The sequence below is a fragment of the Trachurus trachurus genome (genome assembly GCF_905171665.1).
Source record: "Trachurus trachurus genome assembly, chromosome: 24".
Lineage (NCBI taxonomy): Eukaryota > Metazoa > Chordata > Actinopteri > Carangiformes > Carangidae > Trachurus > Trachurus trachurus.
This window is the reverse complement of record NC_139910.1, coordinates 6,245,487-6,258,330: the sequence shown is the minus strand read 5'-3', so window position 1 is coordinate 6,258,330 and position 12,844 is coordinate 6,245,487. Positions and strand designations below refer to the sequence as shown.

The 12,844-nt window shown below is 41.7% G+C and overlaps 1 protein-coding gene across 1 annotated transcript in view; it reads left to right on the top strand.

Annotated features, from left to right (window-relative positions):
* Positions 1-8,605: 8,605 nt before the first annotated feature.
* Positions 8,606-12,844, top strand: part of clvs2 (clavesin 2) — a gene marked incomplete at both ends in the record, with an annotated part of 47,721 nt that continues 43,482 nt past the window's right edge. The window contains 2 exons of the mRNA XM_084000289.1: positions 8,606-8,994; positions 12,240-12,414. Coding sequence (XP_083856415.1) covers positions 8,606-8,994; positions 12,240-12,414 — 564 coding nt within the window. The remainder of the gene's footprint in view (positions 8,995-12,239; positions 12,415-12,844) is intronic.

The following is a 12,844-nucleotide window of genomic DNA, read 5'->3' as shown; positions in this document are numbered from 1 at the left end:
CACACACACACACACACACACACACACACACACATGACGAAAAGTCTATTCCTCCTCCTCCAATTGTGTAACATTTCTCCAAACACACACAAAGAGCAATACCTCCGAATCCCTGCTGTACCCCTCTACATCACTACAATGTCCAAACATCGGCATTGCTGATCTGCCTGCTTCATTCTGGTGCTTCGGTTTGCTCAGGTTGTGCATGTGTATCTGTTGGCAGTGACTCAAATCCCTCTTAGAGCATGAAGTCATCTGCAGTGGGTCGAATAAAACAGCCAATTCCCACATATCTACGCCCTTTGTGTGCAGTTTCTAATTCCCACCTGCTCTTGCTTTATTCTGAAGTGTGATGCCTTTTCTCTGGGCAGTTTAAATGGGTGTTGCAACAGCAGAGAGTTAGTTGCGGCTGTCAAGTTGAGGCTAGTAGCCTCAGAGCAGGAACACACACACACGGCAACAAAAACAACAACAGAGGAGAAGAAGTATGAGAGCAGAGGCAATCAAACACTCAGCAGCATCAGTGTTATTGTTGGTGGCTTGCCTCCAGACAGTCTCCATGCCCTGCCTGTTTTTTTTTTAATCCTATAATTACTTAATAACTCAACCGCAGACTGAAAACGGATGTAAGAGTTTTATCTAAATAATAAATGACAAGTGATTTTAATTAACCTTTCTATCTTTCTCATCTACTACACTGAATCTGCTCTGTGGTCTGAATTTGTTGGGAAGGCTTAGTTTTTTTTGTTTGCACAGGGTGTATAGTAACAGGAGTGTGTATTGTCTAACACTGACCTGTTCCTAGAAGAGTCAGTAGTCTACCCTGCTCCTGCAGAACCTTGTGGATCTGTTCAATTTGCTGCTGAACCACTTCACATGGATGATCTGGAGCCTGCAAAGAAACAGACAGCCTTTAGCTAAGAACTTGACCCACAGAAGAAAGCAGAACATGTCCCATTGACCTTATCAGTGGGGTTTCAGATGAGAAGCTTTCCAGGAAATGCTGTAACGTGGTGCTGTACTGCTGCCTGGTGGCAAGAAGGAGAACTAATCTTAAAGTCAACATGTTGGATTATCTGGATTAGTATTGTGTAAAGTAAATCCTTGCATTATTTCTGTTTTAAGTTCAGTGTCACAACATGAATAAAAGCAAACACCCACCTTTTTGTGCTACAAATGACGCAATTCAACAAAATAATACCAATAATATTGATAGTAATCAGTTATAATGACTGGCAAAGTCACAGACATCGTTGTGAGGAAAGAGTTGTCTACTTCCTCTACCTCCAATATGACCATTGAATGTTGGTGCAAAACAGCATGTAAACATTTGGGACTTTTGTGAAATACAAAAAATAAACACTTTAAACTTACTTGTTGCATGGTTTGACTTGTGTTGTGAGAGGCATCAGCCGCCCTCATGTTGGCAGTAGTTGGTTGGGATTGATCAATGGGGACAGTGTCATAACGATTGAGAGGAGGATGGGATGTATAAGGGTGAGTCCTGTTCAGCGCTGGCTCTCCCGGAAAGGCCAGCAGGCCTAGTCTGTCCCAGTGCTGCTCCACCCAGCTGACTCCAGAGGTGGATGAGACAGATGCTGGAGAGTGAACTGACTGACTCTGATCTGGATGTGCACTCGTCCTCTCCATGGGTGCTTCAGCAGACATCACAAGACGATGTTCGCTCACCTTAGGCAACTCCAGAAGTGAACTGTGAAATAAAAAATCTATCAGGGTTCACTTAGCTGAGATATGAGAGTTACTGTCTAGAAATAATATTTGTGTGTATTTTAAGACTCATACTAAAAGTTTGACAAGAAGGACTTGAAATAAAGGACTTTAAAATGAGTTCTGGTCTATTATCAATTTTGATAATGGTGAATGGTTCACAGTAAGAAAGTTTGGAAATGTAATGTACAATCTGACTCAGTCACTCTATCAAAATCATTTTGTTTTAAAGATGGCAGGATATGACACACCTAAGCACTTACTGTAGGATAACGTTAACTTACACCGTTTAAACGTTAAACGAGCAAAGATGAACAAAAGTTAAAACATTTTTACTGAAATATGCCACCTTAGTGATGAAATTATGAACCCTAATCAACATTCAAGGTGGAAAACGAATAACCTTTCCATTTTTAATCTTGAAAAGCAGTGACAGAGGACTAGTAGGTCCATAATATTTAGTCATCATAGTCAGTTACCTTCCGTCGTCGTCAAGCTGAGTTACAGTTGAGGGAAGTTTGCTGTTGCTACGGTGACACATCAATCACGTCACAACACTTGTTTCCGACCTCCGTCTGAAACAAAAAGGTACAGTAGCATTTGTTAAAAAAATAAAATAAAACAAAATAAAATAATCCTCGAGGGAGAGACTTTAGATAAATAGTACAAACGGCTACCGCTGCCCAGGGGTGTCACATTTGTTTAGGTACCGGGGCGCAACTGAGAAGGTTTCTTTCTACTTGTTCCCACATAACAGTTACTGCCCCTGCTGCGGACCGGGGTTTGACCTGCGGGGGTGGGGGTGGGGGTGGGAGGGTATCCATCTGACCCTCTTGATTAAGACTTGAACCATCCAAAAGGGGCTAAAATAAATGACAAGGAGAGCTGAAGCATTTATATATTGGTGTAACCAGTAATTGTAAATATTATAACTGGGAATAATCGTGTGAAACGATTTCACACACCCCTAACGTGGACCGTACCATTTTTAAAAATTTTGCCGTTAGGTGGGCTACTAGATGTTTGTTGTCATCTACCTGTCCTGTCTTGGCCGTCAAATCTGTGGTGTCCTGCATCACCCTGACACTGCAGGTAAATGTAAGTATTTTTTAGATAATCTTCTATCTTATTTTGTAACACATTTCGGCTCACTTGACCACAGTTTTATTTCTTACTGTCAGAGTTTCTAGGTCAAATTTTGTGTACCCGGCTATGGACGGTAGTGTTAGCTAGTCCTAACTTCAACATTAGCTAATTGATGTAAGCTAGCTCATGGCACAGCTCTTCATTTCCAAATTTAGATTGCTATTATCAATTTAAAATGTCAAATATTGTCTAGTTTTAGCAAAAGATGGTCCTAAGTCATGACACAATGCAGGATTGTTGAGTTCTTGTAGTTCTTATAATAAGCATCCCTTTGTTTTCATTTAGAAAGTCAAAGTTTAATTGTTGAGTGATTGAACAATATTAAAACACTTGTGTGCTGAGCTATTCTGTTGTTTATCTTGTCATAATCCTTAATTTGTCCCACAATGGGGAAATTTACAGCATTGCAGCAGCAGACAACAGCAAATGTATAGGACAGATAATAAATAGCAGATGGCAATAGCAGTAAAAAGACAAAATAAGAAGAAATATTTTCATTAACACACATTTAAAGTGAAAGGATGCGTTTCATTTAAAGGTACAGTATGTAAGAAATCTAAAGCAACTGGCTGTAAAATCGTCCTAATATGTAACAGAGACTCAGGAATAATGTTCATATAACATACTGAACTCACCAACAACAATCCTACAGCCAAGATATTCGCATTAAAAAAAAAATTTTGCGGACCGCAAATCATGTTTATGTTTTGAATTTCTATGGTTGGCTTGTGTCGCCACCCAGCGCTCTCTCCCTGTCACAGCGTCTGTGGCATTTCAGCCTCCGGGTTGCCAGTTAGCTTCCACTGAGCTGCAAATACGGCTGGGAGATAAAACGAGATCATGAAAAAAAAGATTGTGTTCTATTATCGGTTATTGGTCATATTTGCTTGATATCACACGGTAGAAGCGGCTTGTCGCTCTGTCGTTTAATAGCCTACACAGCTTGCTGTTGTGAGCATGTAGCCTAGTTAGTTTGAGCTGCTGCTAACGCTAAAGCTAAAGGGAAGAATTACAAAGTGAAAGTTAGAAAAGAGGGAGGAAATGTGGCGAAATGGAGCCGATGGTAAATTAAGTGATTGTGAACGTGTGGAGCGGTTCATGAGAGGAGTCTGTCCCGGTCAGGTCGCCTGTCTCCGGTCCTCATGTTTTATGATCCGACGTCAGAAAGTGGAGGAGAACCGGAGCGGCTCGCGTCGTTTATTCTGCGGTAAGACGTCTCATATGTTGGCTCATCTACGGCGTGATTAACACGCACTACGGCTCCGGTAGATGCGTGGTACAGTGTGTGTGTCTGTGTGTGCGTGTCTGTGCGTGCGTGCGTGTGTGTCAGCGCTGCAGACACAGCGTCGGAGCGGTGAATGTAACAACTTGCAGATCACCTGAGTGACGTGAACTCCGCTCGTAGTTACTGTGAGTCAGAGCAATAAAACAGTGAGGTTGTTGATGAATATTTAGCTTTTTACTCTGCTTTGAGACTGACTGAGCAGAGCGGAGGTTAGCGCGGGGAGCATACATCAGTCCGACTGCCCAAAAGTCCGACGGCTCATTTCTCCGACTACTCATTCTACAGTGTTATGGTTAGGTTTAGGGTAAGGTTAAGGGTTAGGGCTACTTAAGTCGGAGAAGTGGGAGGTCTGACTAATGGACGCAAAAATAAAGAAATGTATGGTCGGAGAAATGGGTAGTCAGACAGACGCCATGCGCCCGGTTAGCGCGTCGCTGTCTGGCAACCTGGAGTCTGGTGGGTAGGGGAGGGGGGACAACGCGCTGCTGTGTTTTGAATTTGACTGCAGCAACAATTTTGGCCACATTCTTACATATCGTACCTTTAAGCACTACAGCACAGGTTTAAGGTACTGGTACTTTACTTGCGTATCACATGTTTACATTTTATGCTATGCAATACTTCAATACATTTCTGTTGGATATTTGACTTTCTACTCCTATTCAGATGTGACACCTTTATTAAAAACAATTGAGGTAGTGTAATGACTGAATCACTTAAGGGAATCTCATGCTTACACTTAATTGCTTTCCCTTTATTTTTAACTCTTGGCATTTTACAGTTTTATTAACTGGGTGCATGGTGTGACTCACCTGCAAATTTATGACTCACTGACACAAACTTAGTGATGATGTAATTTATCATCAAGAAGTTCTACCAACATCTCCAAGGTGGCAGAACTCCTGGGTGATGGTAGACTAAAGTCCAGTTAAAAAATAAACCTGCACTTACCATGTAGGCTGGTAGGTGTCGCCACAGATAATGAAACAGATCTTCTTGAATTATATTTTTAAATAGAATAATAAAATGACAGTTTTAATACAGCCAACCCTGTGATGCTGTTAAAAACCAACCAAGGCCTACATTCAGTGAGGCATGATTTAAAAATAGCTAAATAAATCAAGTTAATCAGTGTTAACACAGTGAATGAGTGATTATGTGGTGTTTGATAGCAACATCATAGTTAAGTCTGTTCTTTATCTACTTTATTGTTCAAGGCAGAGCTGGATCAGCCTACAGCAATCCACAAAAGAAGTTGTATGATGCGGTGCAAATAATAATACATGGAAAAAATAGTAGTAATGTGATTTTGTAATGTGTATTATTGTGAATTAATGATTGTTGTTGATGTTTGTTGATACAGGTATACAATTTTAATATTGAAAAACTTTTATGTAAGATTATTTTGGCCTTTTGCTGTAACATATAGTATTGATTATACTGGTTGTTATTGTTGATTTGAGGTGTGATGACAATATGTTAAAAGACAAGTGTAGAGAATTTGAGGAACACTTCTTTTAAATTTATACTAATAAATGTTAATTTTTGAAAACAGAACGTTTATCTGTTTTGCTCTTGGGTTTTTATATTGTATATGGGTGATTTTTGTTTGTTTTGGGGTTGTTGTTTTTAGAGCATATACATGTATATTGTTGTAGGCCTATGTTGTTAATCTGATAGTAATTTTGGTTACTTGCTGTAAAAGGAAAGTGAAATGTCCCTCTTTCTACAGGATATTTATTCTTTACTGTGAAGCCTGGGCAGTTTACTCTCAGTATTACTCTCCATTTCTTCTGCTTGTTTTTACTTTGTCCTGTATTCAGTTTGCTAGCCAGGACTTAAAGCCACTCATCAGCATGCAACGGCAAAGCAGAAGAGGGATAAGTAGGCAGATACAATGGAAATTAATTCAGCATGTTAAAGCTGTCTGGACCCTACTGAGCAGGTGCCACCTCCTCCATCCACCCAGCCCCCACCCCGTCCCATTCATCTGTACGCCCCCTCATTTCATATGGGGTGCTATTATTTTAGCTTTACCTCATCTGACCAGGCCTCATGATGATGACGATGGCAGCAGTATGATTTAACTGAGCGACTTCTGGAAAGCAAATGTTCTCCCCTGACTGTCCATCCCCCCACTTTCCCCTCATCCACCCATCCATCATAATGTCTTTCCGTATCTATCCGTATAGAGTTTACCCTGAGGCAGAAGTGGACAGCTGCCAGAGGCCCTGTGATTTCTCAGGCCCAGTTCAAAAGAAGTGCGAAAAGAAAGAAAAAGAGAGGAAAGAAATAATTAAACGAAGCCGCTGCTTTATATGAATCTTTCTCCTTTGACTCTGAGAAGTTTCAACAGTCTGCTATTGTTATAGGGCTCCAGGCTCCCCCTAAATTAGGGCATTTTGCCCGTAAAATTTGAGACGGTGCAGTGCAAGTACATTTTTAATAATCGCACATATTATGCAACCAGTAAATTTGCAGTTGTTTTTTTTTGCTTTTTTAAAAACACTGATGAAATGGTGACTCAAAGAATCTGGAATCTGCCATTACAGGTGTCAGGCCAATGTGTGTGAGGATCATGAATGAAAAGGACATTTGCGAAGCTATTTACGGTGTTTTTTTTTCTGTTTTTGCTCCTTTTCCTCTTTTAAGTTAAGGGGCTAACTGTGCTCCTAGTAAAAAAAAAAATGTAAATCTGGAGCCCTGATGTAAAGTATTATGGGATTAACAGTGATATATTTGATTTGATATAGCCTGCCCTACTGTATCTGGAGCCCAAATGACTGACTGACTCCAGCACCGTCTCTTCATCACTGGACCCTTCACTTATTTGACTTTATTCTATAGTTTGACCCTTCACCCTTTCCTCCAACTATTCTTTCATTTCATTTTTGTTAATCTCCTTCATCCATCCCTCCATCCATCCATCTATTGTCCCCATCTCTCCATCTCTTGGCCACTTTGCCCCCCTCCTTCTCCCTCAATCCATCCATCCATCCATCCACTTTCTCTGCTACTGTATATCTGTTGCCTTTTTATCCAATACTCCACCCCTCCTCCTCCTCCTACCACCACTTCATCCACCCATCCCTCCCTCCCTCCCTTCCCCCTCCTCCTCCTCTCCTCCTCCACCGACCGACCAGAGCAGCACAGACTCTCCCTCTCTCTCTCTTTCTCTCTTTGCTGCCCGGCTGTCAGTCACTTTCCCCAGCGAACAGACGGAGCAGCAGCGGCAGCAGGAGGAGTGGAGACGGTAATCCCCCCTCCCTCCCTCGCCCTCAGTCCACCCACCAATCCACCCCACCCCACTCCACTCCACCCCACCCGGCTCTAAAACCTCAGAAACCCAGAGGCAGTAGGAGGAGGAGGAGGAAGGAAGGAAGGGGAACAAACAACAAAAAACCTCGCGGGACACCTGTCTGTGCGGCTGGATCGGCTGTAGACCATACCCTCCTTTCTTTCTCTGCGCTTTCAGACTGAATTCACACCCAGGTTTTGGAGGAAGATGATGATGATGATGCTGATGATTAAAGACGGGGATGTAGACGCGGAATCAAGCGGCCAAATCTGACTGGATTGACGGTGACGGAGCGGCTTCACCACCACCACAACCACCAGCAGCAGCAGCAGCAGCAGCAGCATCAAGTCGGTCGGCGGATGGAGATACTGGTTGTGAAGGCGGAGGGATGCTGATGATGATGATGATGATGCTGCCGATGATGATGATGATGATATAGCAGGTGCTGCAGGGTCGTGCCGCATTGCCTGGCCGCCGCGAGCGACGCCGGGGAGACGGGTGTCAGATGTGTCTGTCGTCTTCGTCTTCGTCATTATTATTATTATTATTGTGCCACAGAAAGAGAGAGAAGGCGAGGAGGAGGAGAGGAGGCTTTGACGTGATGATGGAGGGAAGCAGCGGCTGTCTGTCGGCTCGGAGCTCAGGCCGCCCGGATCAGCAGCAGCAGCAGCAGCAGCAGCAGCAGGTTACATGCACCGCCTGAAGCCCAGAGGACCTTTTTGATTCGTGATACACCTGCTGTTGGTTGGTTGGTTGGAGAACATTTTTTATATATCTAAAAAAAAAAAAAAAAGTTGAATTCTTTAAAGTGGAATTGAAATGTTTCTGCGCGTAAAAACCAAAAAGTGAACGGCCCATATGTTGATAATGCATCACAGGAGGAGCAGCATCATAGCAGCAGCAGCAGCAGCGTCTGTCTGTGCCAGTTCAGGGTGGATTACGTCTACACTAGAGCAGCAGCAGGCCTCCATCTGAAGTCAGCTTCTGATCAGGAAACCGTAAAGACAACAGTTTATTTAATACATTACACCAGCACTATCCCCCCTGTTGCTGGAGGAAACCATTTCTTGTGTTGTTCCGCTGGAAGCTGCTGGTGTGGTGTTGGTGTGGTGTGGTCCCCCGCCGCGGAGGGACAGCTGTTGCGAAAGATGACTCACTTACAGGCTGGCCTCTCTCCAGAGACCCTGGAGAAGGCCAAGGTGGAGCTGAAAGAGAACCCGGAGACTTTACACCAGGACATCCAGGAGGTCCGGGACATGATCATCACCCGGCCGGACATCGGCTTCCTCAGGACAGACGACGCGTTTATCCTCAGGTTCCTCCGGGCGAGGAAATTCAACCACTTCGAGGCGTTCCGGCTGCTGGCACAGTACTTTGAGTACCGACAGCAGAACCTGGACATGTTCAAGAACCTGAAAGCCACGGACCCGGGCATCAAACAGGCTCTGAAGGACGGTTTCCCCGGCGTGCTCTCCAACCTGGACAGATACGGCAGGAAAATACTGGTCCTGTTCGCTGCCAACTGGGACCAGAGCAGGTAATAATAGCCTAATAATAATGATAATAAAGAAGAGGCAGGTGGGTGAGGGGAGGGGGGGTTTTGGTGGTCTACTGGTGGCGGTGTTGAGGTTATCTGATCACACACTCAAAGACAACAAACAATGAGACTCAAGTGTTTTTAAGAGCCATTATAATTAAGTGGGAGTCTGGTTGATGGAGCTGACCATTCAGCACCACCACACAGGAAACCAACTCATTTCTCACTTGATTAGATGTGGAAAACTGGAAAAGTAGCAGTGATATAATGAAGAGAATACACTACAAAAACCAACTGATTATGACAAAATATATTGTGCAAAGGTGCAAAATAAGAATAAGGGAGTGAAGGAGAGGCTTTGCATGCACAGAAATGACACAATGAAGATACATGGGGAGGATCAGGACCTGCAGGCTTTGTTGTGTTGTTAAAACAGGAAATGGTCTTACTCAATTAAAGTTTGGAAGCTAACTATCTTCTAAAACAGTCTGTCCTGTAGCATTAAGACTTGCTTTGCTTTATTTCAGACATGTATGAGTGACACAAGAAAGTAATCTGAGAAACAAACAAACAAAACCAATGAGAATAGTCGAAATAACAATAATAATGTGAACCCAACATGTCCAAAAAGGAACAGGATGAAGCATATGCTTATTTAAACCAGCCCCTTCTCCACTAGTCAATTAACAATCAGTCTCCCCAAACATACATATTTACAAAAAATAGAAAATAGATCAAATAATTAAACAGATACATAAGTCATTTATGAAAACAATTGTTAAATCCCTTCTTCCTCCCTGTACCTCCTGAAAACCATAATTGTATCAGGCCAAAACATGAAAAACAGCCACAGAGTTGAAAGGTAACAGGTGACAGGATGTCCACATAGTTTTCGACACACTCATTTAAATGTGTTATTTTGGTAAACGTAAACAAGTATTAGATGTCAGATCTTCACACTAACAGCCACTTTAAGTGTCTTTGTCATATGTTGCAAATGTCCGATACCAGAGTTTTCTGTCTTTCCCAATTCGATCTGAATCCTGGAGAGGATCCAGAGTCAGGACAGATTTAGATGTTTTATCATCTTCCCTCCTCTTCAGATGGTCAAACTCTAAACTCCCCTCATATTTAGTATCTGTGACCCCTTTTCTGAGGTGACCCGCCGATTTAATAAACTGTTGCTCATCATGTTGCTGCAAAGTACTTGGTAATACCACCGGCTGACATTAATACTTTATGAACGACTAAAAGGTTCAGTATCACCTTCTAAAATAAAGTGCAGCGCAGTGAAAAGGATTCAGATTTGCACTGAAAGTTCCCGGTGACGTCTCCACCAGTGTTAATGTTGAGTCCAGTCGTCTTTGTAACTGTTGAACACACGTTTCACATTGACTGTTTCTACACTGTGTGTGTGTGTGTGCGTGTGGGTTGTTGCAGCGTGTGGATCGGGGTCAGTACTATCCAGGCTGAGGTCAAAGGTAGAAGTAGGGCAAGGACGTGATTTAGTTTTAGCTTTAATAAGGGATCAGGCCTGCGTAGTGTTTCAGTTACCACCACAGACACCTTGCAGTTCAATTCAATAAAGTGTCACTGCACCTTTATTATACTGTTAGATGGTGTATGTCTATATAAAACAATAATGAGGCCATGCAGCTTTTTATCATGATCGGTTCAGAAAATGGAGAATAACACTTGAGATTCTGCAAGTTTCAATTCCAAACAATCATATTCCTCTAGCACATTTCATAACTACTAGAGCTCGTCTATACTATATATATATATATATATATATATATATATATATATATATATATATATATATATATATATATATATATATATATATATATATATATATAATGTATAGCAGGAGAGCAGACAGAGTTGTGTCTGTTCAGCTGCCAATTAAGCAAATAAATAAAAACATTTATCATCTCTAGAGGGATGCAAAGGATTTTTTTTCTTCTTTTTTTTTTATGGAGAGCGGGAAAAATGAAGAGGGAGGCAAAAAATAATGAGGGCAGTAGCAAACAGGGAGAAAAAAAAAACCATGAGTGCTGAATGTGACAGTGAAGTGTCCGGGGCGTCAGCTGGATGTAAAACCCACGAGGACACACTGAGGCGGCAGCACCAGGACTGGTAACACCAGAAGACACATGGTCCCAGTTTAAAACACGCAACAGAAAACAAACAGAGAGTTTGAGGGGGTTTTTTTTAGGCTTTTTTGTGAGACACTAACAAGCGAAAGTGAAATAAAGATGTAGAGTCGACAGTAAAGGGGTTAACGAGGGAAAGTAGGTCATGTATATAAATGTCTACACACCAGGCACCAGACTTTTTACAGGTGTTTTATATATATATACACTATAAGATGTTTAAATGACCAAGATTTAGACCAGTTTATTGTCTTTTATTACAGGAAATAGGGATAAATTAAAGTTTTAATGTGTTTTAGTAAATGTACTGTGTGTGTGTTGAGTTATAGAAACATTTGCATCCGTCAACTTGAGTTGGATTTTTTGATGTTTAGTGGGAAACCAGTGCGACTGTGGAAATGTGTTTTTACAGTTTCTATCTTCTCTTCATGCTTCGGTTTTATTCGCAGCATCTTGTTTGTGTTCAGACGCCGTTTCCGCTTTGTTTTATTTGACTCTGTTTTGTATATTCTGTCCGTGGAGATCTGGGTCTCACCGATGACTCATTGAATCTGTGTTCTGTTTTTTGTTTTTTTGTTGTATTTAGTTGGTTCGTTATGTGTTTTTGTGTATTTTGGGGGCAAGTGTAGTGTGTGTGTGTGTGTGTGTGTGTGTGTGTGGTATACAGCAGCAGAATTAAATCAAAGACCTCCTTATTAATTCAACATTAAATTAGATTTACTGTGGTCCAACTGCTCTGTCATTTTAATTAACCCTCAAGTAACAAAACACACAAATGTTGCTTATACAGTTCAAATGAGTTGAGTTGTCAAAACCACTTTTATAATCAAGTCTTTGTTCAAGTCGTTTTTCAAACAATGATGACAAACATTTGGTTCCATCATTAATCATGAGAGGATTTGATGCTTTTATTTGTTGATAGTTATAAGATTTTGTCAGACAAAAGAAGCAATTTCAAGACTTCATCACGGGCTTTGAGGAGCTGTAACAGGTTTTTACTTTTTTTATTGAATAAACAGATAAACAGAAAGAAAGATAGGTCTTTTTAATATTATTATTAATCCTTGAATGTTCTGTCTCTCACAGATACACGTTCGTGGACATCCTGAGGGCGATCCTGCTGTCGCTGGAGTCTATGATCGAGGACCCGGAGCTGCAGGTCAACGGCTTCATCCTCATCATCGACTGGAGCAACTTCACCTTCAAGCAGGCGTCCAAGCTGACGCCCAGCATGCTGCGGCTGGCCATCGAAGGCCTGCAGGTAAGAGGCAACGCTGCTGGTCGTTGTGGTGGTCGATCGATGTCTGAATGTGAAAGATGTCTGGGTTTGCTGTGGTTTGCATTGTTGGTTTGGCAAAAAAACATGGTTAAAGTCTTCTAAAGGTGCGTCAATGTACCTAAACCTTAACCATGAAGCTCACAAGGAACTAGTTTACAGTCATAACATACATTATGCTTTTATTTGTTGCAAGATGTACGACATTCTTGTGTTTTATCACATTGAAGCAGACAAATATCTACAATATGCATTAGTTTTGTTTTGTTTTTTTACTGGTGTGTTGATTATCGTACAGTAATCCTCTAAACATGAATCTCAAAATATAAAACACTCACTAGTTTGTGCGTCTTTTTTCAGTAAATTTAATTTCTTTTACATAAAATAAGTGATGGACTGTGGCTCACTTTGGCCT